The sequence below is a fragment of the Pteropus vampyrus genome, unplaced genomic scaffold (genome assembly GCF_000151845.1).
Source record: "Pteropus vampyrus isolate Shadow unplaced genomic scaffold, Pvam_2.0 Scaffold9, whole genome shotgun sequence".
Classification (NCBI taxonomy): domain Eukaryota; kingdom Metazoa; phylum Chordata; class Mammalia; order Chiroptera; family Pteropodidae; genus Pteropus; species Pteropus vampyrus.
The window spans coordinates 10,508,541-10,528,368 of NW_011888790.1; the positions used below are offsets into that span (position 1 = coordinate 10,508,541).

Genomic DNA, 19,828 nt, shown 5'->3' on the forward strand with positions numbered 1-19,828 from the left:
AACAGGTGCCAATCACAACCAATGGCCAATCACATCACTCCTTTCAAAGTTTGTTGCTGGTGCCCAGTCTGTTAATGCAGACAGCAAAGCACATGGTCGTGTTGCCTCTGTGTTTCCCAAGAATGAAATACGTGGTATTTTAATAAAGTGAATACTATATTTTCGATCTGTAGTCAGGTGGCCACATATGCGGAAGGCTGACTTAAATTAAACTTAAGTTATACTCAGATTTTTAGCTGTGCGGGTGGTCGGCACTCTTACCTCTCATGTTGTTCCAGGGCCAACTGTATTTGAAAGAGAGAATTGGCCAACAAAGATGAAAGTGAAGTAAAAAAACAAAAAGTGGTAATGCTAGAGGTGAAATTTGACTCGAACATGTATAATTAGGAAGAAATAGTTGATAGTAGGGATATAGATGCTGTCACCATCTGAGAGACTCTAGATATGCAGAGGAACTTAATGACGGTTAATTTATCAACGTAAGTGAGGAAAATGGTTTTGATGAATAGAATGAAAATGCCCAGAAGAAGCGATGCCTGCGAAAACTTCACATTAAACAAACTTCTGGAGATATTTCACAGAATTGAAAGGATAAAATTTGGAAGCTGACTGAAACTTAGAAGAGAGTATCACCATTTATCCACAACATAGAAAAAATGATCAGTACTTATCTAATTTGTACAATGAGAAGATAAGCACTATTCAAACTATTCTTGATTTTTCCCCCAAAATAAAAATCTTTAATTATCGATTTTTCTAATGTTTTAAATAACATACTAAATAAATATCACTTTCACTATTTTTTCATTTCCCAAATATTTATAGTCAACAGTAAGAGTTTTTAATGTCTTGATAAAAATTTTTAAAGATCACAGAACGATTGCAATTATATATGCATGCCTTTGTACCAGCCTAAAATGCCTTCCTCCCACTCCTATATTTTGTGCTCTACCTGGCAATCCCATATGCATTTTCCCAAACTAGTTCAAATGTTAAGATGACTTTACGTAATTTCCACTGGCTGTGCAAAGAGAGGACTGCCTGTGTTAATAAGGTCACACCTTTGTGCACAACCAGGTGTGTATGTATGTGTAAAATTCATACATCCTGAAAATTGGATAGGTTTGCGTGGATGACTCCATCGACATTTAAAAAAAAGATTTTGCCTTAGCTTGATAAGTGGCATGGCTTAGGGCCAGCGTGCTGGACTGGCATGTCAGGAGCCTTGATTTCTGGTCTCAGCTTTGTGGTTAAGTAGCTCTGTGACCCAGGGTGAGTGACTTAACCCCCTTGCTTTGGTTCACATCTGTAAAATAGGTGAGTGAATAAGATAATTTCAAGATTTCTTTGGTCATTTCATTTTTTTAATTCTCTACCATTATAAAAGAGAAAGGGTGGAATGCCCCTCCCCCCACTACTTTTGTCTGCTTTGTAACGGTAAATGTTTAGTGAGTGAATAAATGATTAGCATGATTTTGGTGGAATGGAGCTATGCATGCTTTGATTCTGGCGAGAATAAATGTTTACTTTTGGTGAGAATCTGCTGTTTATTTTACTTTCTAGTTACCATTGCATATTAAGCTACAGCTACCCTGATAACTTGGGGTACACTATTATGTATCCTTCAGCTTGGCTGACCATTTATTCACATACTCACTGAGCACAGTGCTAGGCCTTAGATGAAAAAACTTAATTTCTGCCTTGGAGGATCTCACAGTGTGGTGGGGAAACCAACTTATTCTTCCTGAGGGTGGGACATTCAAACTAGATTTGGGAAGATGCATATGAGATAGCTTGATAGAGGAAGAGAAATGGGGTGAGAGGAGGGCACTAAAGGGAAAGGGGGTGACTAGTGCAAAGGCATGAATGCATAAAGAATGTGAAGAATACGAGCACTGAGAGTGGAATAATTGACAGATGATGGGGGGAGGAGAATAAGGAAAGAGTAGAGATGAGACTCCTGGGTTGTGTAGAAATTAGAAAATATTAGGTATTTCTAGCAGGAAGGTTTTCATATAAAGAATAAGGTGCTTATAAAATTGCTGGAAGGGAGGGAAAGTGGAAGTCAGGGGACTGTTGTGAAGTATTTAGATCATGCCACTATGGCTGCTACCCAAAGGTTGGCAGGGTGCTGTTTCTTCCTGATGGTCGGCAACAGTGTAAAACAGCTGCCAACATCACAGCTGGTATATAGTCTTAGACTAGACAGCAACATAAAGTATGGCTGCTGCCAAAACACAGTCTGCTACAATCTGTGCATGGCTTGCTCCTAGTGTAAGAGGAAGAAAGTCTCAGTTTCCCTTTTCTCTACCAAATGCTGCATGAGCATATCTTACTGACAGAATCACGTCTAGATCCTGGTAGCAAGAGGATCTGGGAAATGTAGTTCCCAGGTTTCCAGCCCCTGTGATAAAAGGAATTTAAAAGAAGAATGGAAATAACTGCTGAAGTTCTGTGGACAATATCTAACATAGCTGGGAAGGCAACTGGGAACCAGATTGTGAAGAGACTAGAAAGGCATGCTACAGAGTTAGGAAAATGCTGCATGGGATGCCACTGAAAGTTTAAAAGTAGGATTGTTACAATGAAATTTGTTTTATAAGCATTGGTAACACTGTGGAGGCCATTCTTCTAAACGAAAAAAAAAAATCACAATTATTTATTAAATGACTATTATGCACCTAGAACCATACAATGAAAAAAGCACTCTAAGGTTTTTAAAAATTATTTGTAGTAACTCATCCATGCAATATTCTTTTCCCCAATTTTTTATTGTGTACACATTTTGTGGCAGGTACTGTGATACAGATATAAATCATCATGGTCTCTGATCTTAGGAAGTTAATATTGATCTTTTTTCGGTGAAGATTAAAATTTTCAGAGGGTAGTTTGGTGAATTAATTCATTGCTTCTGAAAGTACCTTCTGCTAAACCCTAGTCTTGTAAGACGCTCTAATAATAAAAAAAATGGTCCCACTGTCAAACCAGTCAAAAACTTTTTGGTATGTATATTTTCTTTTGCAAATTTATATCTCTAACAAATCCTGTATTAAAACAAAATTAATTTTGTTATACCAAGATTACCTACTTCTATTTGACTCTTAATATCTATTAACAGTTGAGTTTTTCAGGATGCAGTTGGGGAAAGACTGGATGCTGGTATAGAAGAGCCAATCAAATTGAGGACTACCATTGGGCTATTTCCAAAAGAGGATTTAGATATAAGAGAATAAAAAAAAAAACTATTTTAGTTTTAGGTATAATTTCTTAATTTCAGAAGCATTTTCAGATCAGAAAGAACATTAAGTCAAACTTCTCTTAACACTAAAACCAAATTAATAGCCATCAAAACTTAATTTCTGCTCTGTGACCAAACTTAGCAATAGAAATCTAAGAACAAGTTCCTTTTGTATTCGGTACCTAATTTTTAATGTGTCTTTGTGAACAATCAAAAACTTTACTTTTATAAGGATGAGATATTAAATAGTACTATAACAATCATCTAGAAAAATGCAAATCTTGGACAATGGAAGTTTATAATTATTTTGATAGGATGTTAGCGAGCTTGGCTGTAGCACCAAATTATAGTAAATGCTGCATTCCAAAAATTAATAAAGGGAGTTTTGCAAACCTATTAGCACAACTATTGAATCCCTTCACCCTCAAGGCCTTGAAAGGTTTGAGCAAATGGAAAAATGGATTTTGTAGATTTCTTTGAAGTTATGCTGTGGTTCCTGATCTGTCTCCTCAGAGTCGCTAGGGGGAGGTGTGAGGGTGTTGCTTGCCTCTGACCCCTCCTGAAGTTGGAGATGTGTCCTGGTGTCTGACTTGCCTGGGAGATCTAAGGGATGTGGGTGGCCAGCATTTTGGCAGTGGAGGAAGGAAGAGGCGGCTGTGAGATGATTGGCTGAGACTCGTCTCCAAGAATCAGGACAAAGGGCACTGATATGGGATATGGCAGAGCCCGACTGGAGCTGTTCTAAATCTGCCCATGAGTCCTAGACCTTGCCGGGGGAAGATATCTAGGCAAACCTGCGAAGGAGAGTGCTCGGCAAAGAAAGAAGGGACTATGTCCTCCTCTCTTGTTAAGTGAGACCAGTTGCAGAAGTTTTAAATACTCATTCCACTGTCTTTGTAACTTAAAATGACTATAGAACTTCTATTACAGTAACCAGATAAGTCACACAGCATCTAACCTAATGCTCATACAAGAGCGAGTGGGCTACTCTCATTGACCAGGCTTAAAGGGACACTGGGAGATGAGTCAAAGTTGCTTTCATGATTACATCAAGTCCCTGTTTAATGTGCACTTTACACTGTTAAAGGCAACCAAAACAGGGCGTGAGAAGATAGTGGCAAATGCCTGGAATACAGTAAGATCCTGTTATAATGTAATGCCACTAAATATTTGCTAGTAAAATCCTAATCCTGGTGTGTGTGTAGAACAAATTGATCCTGGGTTACTTTATATGTCTTATGAAGCTAGAGACTAGGGCAAGAAGCGATGTGTTGGAAGAGGTCACAGGAAAATAGGGAGGCACAAGCTGAATCTAACTGAATGCTGGCAAAGGAGGAAGCCCTATTTTGGAGTCCTATAGTTCCCCTGTTCACCATTTTGGGAGCTTCCACTGGGTAATAAGCACTGTGCTTGATATTGGGGTTTCAAAGCTGTTTTCCCTAGCACCTCACAATTTAGCAGGGGAGACTGATAAACAGTGCAACATAATTGACTCTGGAGATAAAATGAACTAGCAGAAATCCAATTGAATCTGCTCAGAGGTTCATTTAAAAGTGAGGGGGTAACAATAAAATTTGGCTTTGAACTAAAGGTGGGCATTTGCTAGACTGAGAAGCACTTAACCTTGCAGATATCATGAGAAGATGGGGAGGTGGTCTTCATTCAGCTGTAAGTCTTATATTGGATAAACGTCAGAATCATCTGGAATCTCCAAACCTCTAGAGATCCTGACACAGACAAAATTCAAAAACTCAATAGCATAGTCCCTCAACCCTTCTAAGCTCCCATGTCATTCTGACGCCTTAAGTTTTGGTGTTTGAGAACCACTGGAAAGTCTCAGCAAAAAGTTCTGACTTGGGTTTATGAGGGTCTGTTGAGTGCTGACTATGTGTCAGCTGTTTATGGTTATCCTGAAAATAGCACACACAAAAATCTACCGATAAACACGACAGCTCTTATTTAATGAATTAATTTTTATTGCTATTTTATAAAGCTTAATATTTTCCTAAAAAAATCAGTTTACATGTAACAAAGTTACAGGTAGATAGCTACAGATAATAAAGCCATTAGAAAAAAGAGAACTAAATATGAAAACAAAAGTGGTAAGCAGCAATAAAATTAATACCTACATAGTTTAAAACTAACAGTGCAATAAGATAAGCAGAAAGCAGCTTTACACTGGGGGGAAAAAGTTTTTTAAACACAGAAATAGCACCTTACAAAAAGAAATTGAGAAATGTAAACTTGATAAGTAGATTCAAGTATAAAAGTTATACCCCCAACTCTTGTACCAGAATGCAAGGGTTTCACAAACCCTGGACAGTGTAGGGCAAACACCTTCCTCAGTGCCAACTCAAAGCTGCATTTCTTCAGGAGGATCACCGCCAACGATCTTTTTCTTTTACTAAATTATACAATGATAGACTCAGGATTGCCATTGCTGCGTCACTGCCCCACACATCCAGTCTAGCTCAGCAGCTCCAATGCCATCAGTTGCTCTGTAAGAAACAGATTCACTGTCCTGACAGAAACAACCACTGCATTATTTTATTTTTACATATCACACAACCATATTAAGAAATGGGTACTGAATACGAAAGGAGTTTTTTTCCTAGTTTTCTATTGCTAAGTATGATCAGAATCAGAATATTCTCATTTATGGGGTTGCTTCCTAATACCCCTCAAGAACTGTGGATTTTCTGAGGTTTATGGTCATATCATGAATAGAATTTTTTAAAAAAAGGATAGCAAAGAAGTTAAAGTGAAAGGCATCTAAGGATAGTGAGGAAAAAATCAGTTTGTGTTTTCATCTAAATGTAGACCTCTCGAGCGAAAATATATTATGAAAGATCTTAAGCATGGCACATTTAAAATGCATGTACCCTCTGCAGGTTTATATCTGTGTGTCCTGTAATTTACCTGAAAGGGCATATTTTTGTTTGTTTCCACAAGGAATCCATCATATTACTTCAAAGTAATCAGTACTGTGCACTTGTTAATGACTGAACCACACTTTTATCTGTTTAACTCTAGAGAAGATTGTGAAAAAGGGAAAAAACATCATCTTGTAAACTTTTAAAGTTTAGTGTTGCTAAAAAATTTTATATAGTAGCAAATTTATTTAACCTGGCTATCTACCTCAAGGTTTAAAAGATCTTGTAGGGGTAATAAGGCTAATATTATTCTGTAGTTAATATAAAGCTACTTTACTCAGACTCCCAGAGTCTCTTAAATTAATATTTTTATTTTTCCATGTAACATTTTATTGGGTCAAAAAATAAAGATAAAATAAAACCCTATACCAAGATTCCAGATCTAAGAGAAAGTTTTAGAAAAAGAAAGGAATAAAGAAAGGAAGGAAGGAAGGACAGGAGAAAGCCGCTTATTCTGAAGAGACAAAAGGTAAATATCAACAAATCTAGGAATACGAAGGTCTAGTGTGGCTATTTACTGAAACCCTAAAGAAATATGGTTTAACAAAGGAGTATTGCATAACAGTTTCCAGAACTGTATTCATGCTAGAACAATAAATCTTTGTCTTTACCATTCTTATTTTTGAGAAGTACTCTGAAAAATAACTCCGGTTTGAATACTGCTGAATACTGAACGTAATGCGTCCATTTTCCGTTACCTTTCCAAATGCAAAGAGAAAAGGTAAAAGAAAAAATAATCACCGATTTTGCTATCGCAATTTCTACAATAACTCTTCAGAATTCTACCTAAAGGTCCCATCCAGGTTCCAATTTTCCACATAATTCCTTTCTAAAATCCTGATTTAGTCAATAAACAGTAATTATTAGAAGGCATCATCTATACCTGATACTCTACCGTTAACATTTAAATAAAAAAACCCACAGGGGCATGTAGTGAAGAAAACTGAACATAGTAGGATTTTTTTTTGTCCACAGTTATTTGAGAAGCACCTACTAGGCTGCTAGAGTTCATGTTAGTTCTCATGCCCTGATAGGGTTAGCACAGTTCATTGTAGCAAGGTGTGTTATTCACAGTTATTTTGGTCTTGACATTCTGTCATGTATATACATTTACCCACATTATTACTAGGTTGTAAAGTAAGTGCAGGGCAAATTACAGGAAAAAGTACAAACATTCAAGTCGTCATACCCTGAAAAACATGTTTTGCTATAGTTGTAAACTTTTTGCACTAAATCCCATTTCAGGAACAAAATAAATAATACCATAGGATTCACAACTGAAGCTGGCTTCCTGACGAAGCCTAAGGAAGCAGCAGTTTTTTTAAGCTACAGAAAGGAAGTTTCTCTCTCCGCAAATCTACTCAGGGCGAGTGGAAATACATGTCAAGAACGCTCACCCCAGTTAAGTGCTAGACGGGCCCCGCCTTTAGAAAAACCACAAGGCACCAGTAGCCTGTTCAGATCTACTTCCAGCAATGATTCTTGAAGCAAAACCACAAGTCAGTCGGTGCTTTCACTGTGACACCAGGCAGAGTCTGGACTCTAACTGGTATTAAATGCACAATTAATAACAATTACTTTCAGGAAAATAGATGATGATTCATGATGATGGGAAGTTTACATTAGAACGAGTGGATGAAAGAGAGGAAGGATGTGAGCTGAAGAACCAACCGATGGTTTGCATTCTGCTTTCCGCTTAGCATTTGGACATGACCTGTAACACAGGGAAATTCAAGTGGTCTGATGCCACCTCCATCTGGCAAAGTGTCAGGTCACTCAGCCCCACTGCTGGGTATTTCGAGTCTTCTCTGTGCTGAGCTGGTGTTTCGAGACTGTTTGCTTTCTCTTCTCCTAAGGACAGGGTCTCCGAGGCTGCCAGGTGTCTTGAAGAATGTCTCACGATGTGTGCGTTGAATGCTTGTGGGTGTCACTGGAGCTGGTGACTACAAAAGAAAAAAAGAGTAAATAAAAACAGAAGGGAAGTCAAATTGTTTTCAGTCTCTGAACTGGAAGCCCAAAGCTGTGTCATAATCCCTAGGCACGTGTACCCTCCTCCTTGCTTTTCTATCATACAAATCATCTGATTTATCTTCTCAACACTTACATCACAATTGGAAATCAACTTATTTTGTGTACAGAAAGGCGGCCTAGCAAAGAGGTTACAAGCGTGGCACCTGGAGTCAGGGTCCGGGCTCTGCTATAACTAGCTGTGTGACCTTGGCAAACCACTTAACCAGTCTGTCTCTTAGTTTCTTCATCCGTGCAATGGGGATGATAAAAGTACTGACTTCACAGAATTGTAAAAATTAAACAAGAAAATATTTATAAAATACTTTACAGCATGCTAGAAATAGTAAGTATATGTGTGTTGTTGGCTCTTTTTGTTTACTTGCTAATATTTATCCCCTTAATGTGACCTAAAAGGGCAGGGACCATTATCCTGTTTACTGTTATATTCTCACTGCCTAGATCAGTGTGTTGCACCTATCTGACGATCAAAAACATATGTTATCTTGTAACTGCCTTATTGTAAAACTAACATGTTCATTTCAATGTCTGAATAACTTTCTAAAATACTTTTGGCCACAACATAATTCTTTCTTTGGGAGAGAAAGTAATCACTCTGAACAATGCCTAATGCATGACAGCAATTCAATAAATAGTTATTGACTAAAGTACAAATGGAATTTTTTAGGGGGAAATAGAATACTGATTAATTGATATTGATTATATACCTATGTATATGCACATTTGCATACATTTTGTGTGTGTGTGCATAAATATATCTATTTCCTCTTAAACATTGCATTTTAAGAAATGATAGATGCTAAAAACCTTGGCATCAGTATCAAGACTTCTATTTCTCTTGATCGTTTCTATAGCTATACAATTAAAATTCAGGGTGGTCTTCTTTATTGACCTAATGAAACGAAAGCTTGGAGAATCTGAGCATTCAGGATTCATCAAAAATTCCCTCTAATTTTAAGAAACAGATTGACAACTAAAAAATATACTTGTCTTTAAAGCCTAGGATCTCTGCCTTAAGCCTCCATGCTGTATAAAAAAGCAGGTAACTCTGGGTCTACGTGGAAGCTGGGTAGAACCCAACTTAGAGCCTCTGTCCTACAGTCATCTGACTAAAATTGAAGCTAATTAAATGCAAGCATTCCTGTTGCAGAGTGATGAGCCTTCTTGCACCAAAATGAAATCAAACTTCAGGATTCACCTGTTGTTTCACCACAGAGACTGGATGTCCTCCGTAAACGGGCGATTCCGGCTGGATGACATTGTGTGATTCTGACACCATTGGACTCAGGCTAAGTGAGCGAGAACCCTGAAGCTGAGGGTCTGTGGAAGGGAGTGTCGAGGATTTTGGATTAACCATAGCTGCAGGGCTGATGAGAAGATGAGCTGCTGATCCAAGGCCAGGCAGGCCAAAATTCACAGATCCCGTGTTTGGGAGAATGCCAGGAGCAGAGGAAGCTGGCTGGGCCATTGTGGGAGAGTACAGAACAGGAAACGGGCCCAGCGTTGGAGACGGTAGAACAATGCAAGGGACACTGAGGGATGGCAGCTGACCTGAAGATGGTGCCACAGGACTGGGGGTCTGACTGCCAGATAAGAGCACACTGAAACCATTTAATCCTGAAACAGAAGCAGAACAAGATGACAGTCAACATGAAGATACCATTCAAGCTTCCATCCCTCATTACCCTTTCAAATGGGAGCCCATAATATAACAACCCTGCCTGATCTCTCCCAGATCAATGTGCTCTCCCAGCCCACATCGCTTTTTCACAGCAGTGACTGTGAATGAAATCTCACATTCCCCTGTATGAGAACTGGTGGATGCCCATGTCTCCTTAGAAGGGTTTTAAATGTGAGCGCTGCTGAACCCAATTTGAGGAGGAAAGGTGAACTTGGGTGGGAAAAACTGTATCTTTATTTCTACGAACTTCTAGTTGAAATTTTTATTTTCCTCAGTTAAGATCATAGGTGACAAATCCCAACAGTATTAACAGTACCTGACTTTGTCATTATTAAAAAAACAGATATATTTATAAAATATTACAGCTATGGCAGGTTTCTCAATAGACAGTTAAGCTCATCAAAACTTTGAAATTATGAGAGTACAGGATTTGCTGTCAGATGTTTATATTACGATAATTTAAAAGTTTGTAAACTGTATTTCAGTATAATTGGCTTCTTTTACAATTCTGTGTTCTATACTGAGGAGGAATCCATGGGCAACACCACAGGGACAAAGGATCCACGACTCAGAAAAGGCTAATAATTCCTGTCTGGGCTGCCATTTTCATTCAGTAGGGGCAATTCTGATTTTTGTTCATCAAGTATCTACAACATTGAATATCATGCTTAGATTAAACCATTAAAAATATTTGCTAAAGGAATGGAGAATGTTTTCTAGATGAGTAATAACCGATATCTCCTTAACCTGTGACGTGAACAAGGACTTGAGGAAAATCAATTTAAGTCTCTTTGCAGCAAGAGCTTCATGCAGAGCATGCATTTCTTAAAAGTTAGGTATTATAGTGCAGCTTTACTTCAAAATAGTAACAGCATTTATTGAGTCTTCCTAAGTGTCAGATACTATTGTTCTAAGTGCTTTAGATATATTATCTTATTAAATCTAATTCATAGCAACCCGCCCCCCTGCCATGAACCAGGTGCCATTATTATTGCTGTTTTACCAGTGAGGATGGCTGAATACTCGTCTCAAGTTCACACAGATAATAATAAGTGGTTTTAATGTCCAGCGCTTACTCCAGCCCTGACACTGGCACTCGGCCACAATCGCATGCTCAGTACTTCTGGTTATTCAAGAGATCAGCATGCTAGCTGCACACAGTGGCCAATCGGTTCATATTGTTATACTGAACCAATGCCAGACTCAACTGAATTACAAAAATAGAATCATCTTGTGACTCTGTTGTGCTTTTTTAGCAAATAAAATTTAAGGCATTTTAAAAATGAATCACTTGCCCTAATTATTTTCCCATTATCCCCGAGGTTAGTGAAAGTGAAAGCACCTTCTCCCTTCATTTCATCAATGGAGGAAACAAGAGGGCTAATGACTCAGGCTGTAGATGGCAGCTCATCAATGAACCACTTTGGTCAGGGGACACGAACAAAGATTTAAAAATCCAATTTATGGTCTGACTACCCCAAGGGATGATACTCTAAGACATGATAACATCTCTTACCAGCTGGTGACTGCACGTAAAGATATTGCAGCAAAGAAGGCTCTTTGGTGCCTTCATTTTCTTTTGAAGGCTTTTCATCCTCTGTATTTCTTGGATTATTTCCCCGCTCGGAAGAAACAAAGTTGTTTGCCATATCCTTTCCTGAAACTTCCTTTTCAGCAGGGAGTTGGCTATTCAAGTGCATGTCTTCAAGGGGCACACATCCCCTGTTACCCACGGTCTTGGAAGAGGCAATGTCTGTGGACTCTGAGGGTTTCTAGACACAACCAAACCAGAAACGCAGGTCAAAATCCCAGTAGCGAATTTTAATAACAGCTTTCTCAGAACAGCTAACACATGAACAAAAAGGTCAGACGTAACTGTGTGCCACATTGATTTGCCTATGTTGGTTGTTTCAGTCATATTTATAGAAATGGTCTGAAAATCAATGTCACACTTCAAGTGTAGAAACGATGGAGTTTTTTTTTTTAATTTTAATTTTTCAACTAGAGTTGACATTCAGTATTATTTTATATGATGGAAATTTTCATAATGGAAAACCGGCCATGGTGTTTGGATTGTGAAATAAATTTCTGGGCTGCAAACACAGAAAAGGTGTCAATACCACAGTCTTGTAGGGGGCCTGATAAGAACTGCAGGGAGACCCAAAGCCATCTTGGTTATCTAAGGCGTATACCAGTCAGTCATTCACTTCTGTTCTGTAACCTAGGCTATATATAAAATTTGAATTCACTCTGGCAAGAGAAAGAAATAGAGGCGAAATGGTCTTAATTAGTGGACCGATTTCAATGAAGTATGCCTAGCTGACTCACTACAAACTGCTGTAATGACGGTGCTTCTGCTTTCTGAGTTTCACTGGTCACATCTCATTAACTTCTGAATGGCTACTAAGCTGGAGATGTGGACAGCTCATATTTCTGTTCTTTTCATTTTGTGGCTAGGGAAATAAGATCTCTAAGCAGAAATGAGAACTGACCACACACAGACACTAAAAGCCATATAGCACCCATAGTCCTGACTCTGGAACTCAGCTGCATCCTGGATTAAGATGATTATTTCACTGATCTCAACTTATTTAAAAAAGAAAGTATAGCAAAAAGACTGGGAGGAAATATACAAACATGTTAAGAGTGATTGTCTTTACGTGGTGGCATAATGGGTAGGTTTTTTTCCTTTATACGTTTTAGCATTTTATACGAAATATGACTTTTTAAAAAATCACTTACTTTTCTTACAGTACTTATTTATGGCAAGATGTTTTTTTTGAGAGATAGGCCAGGGCTTAATTATACAAGTGACACACGAAATACCTCATATTCCAGACTCAGTAGCTTATTAATGTTTGCGTGTCCTTATTAGGAAGAAGCTCTGCGTTAACAGGACGTCACTAAATGTGTCCACCTGAACTCCCTTACCTTGGGCACAACAAGGAATAGAGGACCATCTTCATAGTCCCTACTTTGTCTTTTAGTGGCTGGCTCCTCCTCCCCCTGAAGCTTCCTTTCCTCACCCAGGCGCTTCTGAACTGAGGGTGTGGATGACAGCTCTGCAGCTGCTGAGACTTCTGAGCTTCTGCTGTCCTCTGACCCTGACCCTGAGGGTGGTCCCTCCTGCAGGCTCCCGTACAGCATGAACAGCGAGGTGGAGGGCACGTACAACAAGGGCTGGCCGGACAACAGGGCTGGCTTCAGGCTCTCCACGTCTGAGGCCGTGGAAGCGAGTGAGCCACCTACTTGTCCATTCAGACCATTCTGTACGAAGAAGGACTGCAAGTCCGTTTGAGGCCCAGAAAATACTTGGTGAGCTAAGGGATTAATACAATATTCTGAGTCAACAGAGTGGACAGGGAAAGGAGCAGCAGGGTCCAGGCTGCTTGATGGAGGCATCACTCTGTTTCTCTCAAAGGCTTTCTCCCTGTAATAAAAAGAAACATAATGGGTTCTATTGAGTTACCACATTCTACCAACTCCTGACTGCTTTCCTGGAGAGAGACACACCAAAGTAGGAGTGAGATCATGCTTCTCAGGCTGATATTAAAGTGTACTCCCTGAGTCCGTTATTAGCTCCCCTAACCCCAGAGGGAGATGACCAGACATAACCAGGATGGATGGTTAGGGATGGGGTTGGGGAACTGATGTGGGAGGAGCTCTAGGAGGATTTCAGGTTAGAGCTAATATTGGCTCCTCCCCAGCCTCACCCACATCTAAGTTATCAGTTACTCAGCATGTACCCCTTACCAGGCACATAGATGCTATAGTGATTAGCATAATATTATAATACTTTTACAAAATTATAATATTGATAGCTATTCTCATCGCCCCCTCAGTTACTAGAGAGGAAAACTGAAGCTCAGAGGCTAAGCAACCTGCTGAAGGTCACCCAGCTGGGCCCCACACGCAGTCACTGTGAGGGATCCTGGGTACGTAACAGAAACTGGACAAGACTCTGATTTAAAGGAAATACCTATTTTGTCTCAAATCTGCTGTGAGATAAATTAAGTTGGCAGTGAGTGAGGAAATAAACTTATCTACAAAATTATTATTTTCTGTCATTCTTGTCACATTCTGCTCAGTATAATTTCAGAATTTTTAGGCAGCACGCATTCAAAATTAAGGCCCATCAATATGTGAGATTATGAACAATGTCTGCACCTTTTATACAGAAAAATTCCCAAATATTAAAAAAATCATGTGTATCTATTTAGTATATTTTTGGAAACTGATGGGGCAAATCTTTTTCCGACTAGTAAACAGAGGGCAGGGAATTCTCGCAACCTTTCTGTTGGAACTGTTGAGGCCTATGTTGCCCACAATCTCGTTGTCCACTGTGTTGTGGGAATAAAATGGAATGCGCCAGGCTGCGGAGATGAGTAAATCTCTCAACCCCAGCCCCTTCTGAATGGATAATCACTATTACTCAGCTCTGTGAAACTCAATGGGTCCACACTGAGTATATCACCCATCGTCCTACCTCCAGCCATCCACCTTCGACCTCCCTATCTCCACCACTATCACCATCATCTGAGACCCAGGTGTCCTTTGTGATGCCTCTTTCTCATTGAGTAGGTCTTGCTGACTCACTGTCTTACACTGATTTCCATCTCCAGCTGACCCAGCCAAGGCCTTGACCACAGTAGCCTGCAAACGCTCTTCGCAGTGCTCTGTTCACAGGGAGCCAGCCCTTCTCTACTTCCAGTTTCACCTGTGTCAAGCAACCAGAATGGTCTTCTCCAGCGAATCTATAATAGTTCTTCACCATCTGTCTCATAAATCTAAACTCTTCTACTTGGCTTTCAAAGCTTTTGACAACCTAACCTACCTCAAACTGCCCAAGCTATTCTGAATGATATTTCCTTTTACTATCCTATTAGGACAAATCATTAGAGCTAGTCAGGCTATTGTCCCCCCACTCCCTGACGCTGCCTCAGAATTTGTTTCTTCTCATATCTGTCATTAAAAATCTCTTTTGTTCCCTCTTTTGCATTTCCTCTACTTTCTCTGATAACATGTGATTTCCTTCAAAATCTGATCCCAAATTTGAGTCAGATGATCTCGGTTTGAATATCAGCTCTGTCACTTATTAGCACTGTGACCTTGCTTGGGCAAGTTACTTAACCGCTCTGCATCTCGGTTTCCTCTCTGTTTAATGAGGGTTAACAGTACCAATCTCAAAATGTTGTTGTTATGATTAGATGAGTTAATAAACATAAAACTTTTGGAATAGTACCTGGTAGTTCATGTTACAACAAAGGATTCATGAGACTGTGATGCATCATTTCTCAGCAACACATTAGCAGTGATTTGTCTTTTTCAGTGTATTTGTTTTTCTATTTTTTCTCCTATAATTTATCCCTTAGGGGATAAATTTTTCACACTTTTGTGTCTCTGATGCTACATCTTGCACAGTATTGGCACAAAGAGAAAAATTACAAAATTCTTAATAAACGAATGGCTGACTTATAAGCAATTTTGCTAAAATTTACATTTTGATGGGTAGCATTTCAATTTAGTCAAAGTTAACATTCAGAAATAGAAAAGAATGCGTTTGGAGTTTTTAAAGACTACTTACTTTGAATCGTCTTCTATCTTCTGTCGGTAAATTGCTGCCAGACTTCCAATTTCTAAGAAGCTACCTGATCCGGAAAAGGAAAATGAAGGTCTCACAAATATAGCAAGAAACATACAAACCAATTATATACAGCAGGATTCACTATTCACAGCTCAGGAATTATAAGACAATCTCAAATCTGTTCTGGTTTGGATTCAAAAAGAAAAATTTCCAGAAGCTAGCTGTTAATGGTGAATTCAGGTCTCATCAAGAATTAGTAAGAAAACAAAAAATAAAACAAGTTTTGATTTGTGAGTCAGATGAATTTTTGAGATGTATCAAACAGGGCATCCGTGGCAAGCTAATTGATCTTTAAGGCTGACTGGGATCAATTTCAGGCATGGCCCATGTTCATACCCTGTGAAGTCACCAACTCATTTACCCCCAATAACGGTTTCACTTCAGGGAAGTACAAAAACAGGTAGAGCCTACAGAGTCAGCTCATTTCAAAGTGCCAGTGGATAGGTAAGGCTACAATTACATGGGGACTGATGAATTCCATAGAGTAGGTAAAGGCAGATACCTCGTTTTACTCTGAATGGGCTGCTGGGTTCCGAGTTCCCTTTCCTCTGAATCCTCTCAGATGTCTGAACTGTGTTAAAAGAACCATGTCGAGCCAGCTTCTGTTTTGCACAGACTTGAATCTCACTATATGTTTCTCTTTTCAATTCTGGTAAGACAGATGCAGAAATATCTGCTAGTTCTTCATCTAAATAAATGAGAGATTTGGTACTGTTGTTATACATGGCTATAATGCAACATAATTTTAGCCTTTTTAAGATATGTCTTTGAGAGCCTATAATTATAACGGAGCTACCCTATCCATTAAAAACTAAGACAATCAAAGAAATTTTATGAACCTTGTCTCAAACCCCAATTTCTTTTGATGTGCTAACTTTTTTAAAGTTAGTGGATGACTATAAAGTGAGACTGAATCCATATATATTCTAAAATTATCTAAACTTCAACAAAAGTAGAGCAAGATGTTCTTCAACCCAAATTAGAATGGACTTTACATTTCAAATACTTTCTTTGGGCTGAGAGTATCAAAGAAAAAACCCAACCATGCTCAGCCCAACATGCATATTTTGAGATTTTAACATTAATTGAGACCTCTTATGGCTACAGCTCCAAGGCAATGAGTATAAGAATTTCCATTTTCTACTATGTTTTATTTTTTCTTTCTTACACAGTAGGAGGCTTAGTTACTAAGTGACCAAAGGAAGAGGTCAGCAGAAACCTCATGGATGAAATGCTGCAGAACAGTGATGATAATAAAAGGCTGGGCTTTGGAAGCCCATTCTGTGCTTAAAGGAGCCTGTGTGAAGTCACGACAGAATTTTCTATATAGAACCAGGCCTATATTTCTAAATATAAATAGTCCCTGTTGCTTAGTTATTCCTACACTGTTTATCTGTGCTATTTTTTTCTAACCTCAAGGCATGCACATTTAAATAAGATGTTTAATAAACTGAAAGGCCCAGCTACACTTACATTCTATAAAACACACAAAAATTAAAAAGAATCAGGTTTACGGTTTTCTATTTCTTCTCACAAAAACCCAATATATGTTATTTTTAGAAAATCAGAAATTACAGGATGAAAAAGAAAATAGATCAAGACAGTAACAAGAATCATAGTTCCCCTCCTTCCTGAAACAATACATTGGGCAAAATATATAAGACAATGGCTCTCAAGACATTGAACATTAGGGCATGAAGAATGCTGACCCTTAGAAACAAGAATCAAGAGGGGCGAGCTCTCTGATTGCCCAAGGCTTACTGTCTGGAGAATGTTTCCAGATTGGGGTGAGAGAGGGAGCCCTAGACAGAGCCTGGAAGCCTTTCCAAGTTGAGGATGGAGCTGGGAGGCCAGGAAAGCCAAAGCAGCTAGAGTTTGTAGGGCAAAATACTAAAGAGGAGAGCCGTACAGAAAGAGAATGCTGGAGATCTGCAGAGGGTACCTCTTGAGTATTTAGCAGAGTACTCACACACGTGAGAAAACTACCCTAGGCCAGGGAAAGAACCACTCGAAAGGAGCAGAAGAAATAGTGTTTGCTGCTCGTTCAGGACTGGGAGTAGTGCTTGTTGCCAATATCCAGAATGGGAAAATCTCATGATTCATGGATCATTGGTTAGAATATTAAAAAGGGTGTTGTCTCAGTAGTGAGGACATTGCTCTTAAGACCAAATGCTGATAAGGTCCTGTGTACCAAAGCTTAAAAGCAAGACCTGAAAGGACCACTGTTTCTAAGTAACTTCGCTGCTTCCCAGAACAAAATTCAAGAACGTTTTTAGGAATATAGAAATATCTAGCACCTAACAATATATAGTTCTCAGTGTCAGAAATATAATTAAAAATTATTAGGTGCACAAAGAAGTGGGGAAATAAAACCCACAGTGAGGAGAACAATCAATTGAAATGGACTCAAAAGTGAAACAGATAATAGAATTAGTAGACAAGTACATTAAAACAGTTATTTTAATTGTATTCCATGAATTCAAGAAATTGGAGTACTGAACATGTTGAGTAGAGACATTTAAAATACGAAAGCTCAAGTCAAATGTCTAATGATAAAAATGACAATGTTGGAGATGAAAATAACAGTAAGTGGGATTAATGGAAGATTAGATATTACAGAAAAAAATAGTGTACTTGAAGACATAGCAATAGAAACCATCCAAAATGAAGCAGAGAGAGGAGACTGAAAGAAATATACGTCACTGAACTGTGAGACAACTTTAAGGGATAACTGGAGACTCCAAAACACAGGGGAGGAAGGACTAGAAAAAATATTTGAAAAAATAATGGCCGAGAGTTTGTCAAATTTGATGAAAACTTTAAATCCATAGATCCAAGAGGCTAAACAAACCCAAGTATAACAGACATGAATAAAAGTACACTAAAGCACACAAAATCAAATTGCTTAAAATCAGTTATGAAGAAAATCTTCGACCAGAGAAAAGACACATTACATACGGAGAAAATGGATGACAGTAGATTTTTTTGTCAGAAACAAGGCAAACTAGAAGACAGAAAGAAAAAAAAACCTTAAACCTAGAATCCTTTACGCAGTGAAAATATCTTTCAGAAACAAAGGTGAATTAAGGCATTTTTAGACATTTAACAACTGGAAGAACTCATCATTGGCAGACACGCACCACAAGAAATGTTTAAAAAAGTCCATCAAGCCAATAAAAATGATGTCAGATGGAAACTTGCATCTATAAAAGAAAAGATAAACACCAGAAATGGTAACTACTTTGATATTTATCAATTTTTTCCCCTTATTAAAATCTCTTTAAAAGACAATCAACTGTTTAAAGCAAACATAGTAACAATGCATTATAGGGTTTATAAAATATACAGCAGTACAATGTTTGGTAATAATAGTACAGAGACCAGGCAGGGAGAAATGAAAGTAAGCTATTATAAGGTCCTTACACAATATAAGTAGTATATTATTTGAAGATAGTCTGTGGTAAATTAAGATGCATACTCTAAACCTTAAAACCCTAAAGTAGCCATTAAAATAACACAATGAAGAATTATAACTAATGAGCCAATAAAGGAAGTAAAGTGGAACCATTAAAAAATAATAAAGCCAAAGGAAGAGGGAAAAAGAGTAAAAAAAATCCCAATGAATAGATAGGACAAATTGAAAACAAATAGCAAGATGATCCACTAATATGCAAATATATCAATAATCACTTTAAATGTAAAGTCTAAATGACCCAATTAAAAAGCATAAATTGTCAGATTAGATTAAAAAATCCTCAACTCTACACTGCGTACCAGGAACTCACTTTAAATGTAGGTACCAATAGTTTAAAAGTAAAAGGATTAACAATATACATTATGCTAACCAATCAAAAGAAAGCTGAAGTAACTATATTACTATTAAATAAAGTAGACAGGAGCAAAGAGTATCATCAGGCATAAAGAGGGGTCATTTCATAAAGATAAAAGGGTCAATTCATCAAGAAGACATAGTAATTGATCCTAAATATTTATGCATCTAACGACAGCTTTGAATAAATGAAACAATACTCGATAGAACTCCAGGAAGAAACAGACAAATCTGCAATTATAATCAGATTTCAACACTCCTCTATCAATATTTAACAGAACAAGTAAACATAAAATCGATAAAGATATAGAAATAGACAACACTATCAACCAGCTTAACCCAGTAGTTCTTTATAGATCTTCCACTGAACAAAGCAGAATACACATTCCTTTTAAGTGCACATGGGATATTTACCAAAATAGATCGTATCTGCACTATAAAACAAGCCTCAGAAAATTTAAAAGGATTTCAGTTA

At 38.1% G+C, this 19,828-nt stretch overlaps 1 protein-coding gene across 5 annotated transcripts in view; it reads right to left on the bottom strand.

Annotated features, from left to right (window-relative positions):
- Nucleotides 1–6,888: 6,888 nt before the first annotated feature.
- The window catches only part of E2F7 (E2F transcription factor 7), a 34,673-nt gene continuing 21,733 nt past the window's right edge, over nucleotides 6,889–19,828 (bottom strand). For 3 of the 5 annotated variants that reach the window (XM_011374667.2, XM_011374652.2, XM_023521097.1), the window contains 6 exons: nucleotides 16,027–16,212; nucleotides 15,465–15,528; nucleotides 12,812–13,310; nucleotides 11,397–11,652; nucleotides 9,398–9,816; nucleotides 6,889–8,114 (listed from right to left, as the gene is read on the bottom strand). In XM_011374667.2, coding sequence (XP_011372969.1) covers nucleotides 7,944–8,114; nucleotides 9,398–9,816; nucleotides 11,397–11,652; nucleotides 12,812–13,310; nucleotides 15,465–15,528; nucleotides 16,027–16,212 — 1,595 coding nt within the window. In that variant the 3' untranslated portion in view covers nucleotides 6,889–7,943. The remainder of the gene's footprint in view (nucleotides 8,115–9,397; nucleotides 9,817–11,396; nucleotides 11,653–12,811; nucleotides 13,311–15,464; nucleotides 15,529–16,026; nucleotides 16,213–19,828) is intronic. The other 2 variants (XM_011374675.2, XM_011374659.2) reach the window with 1 other exon arrangement.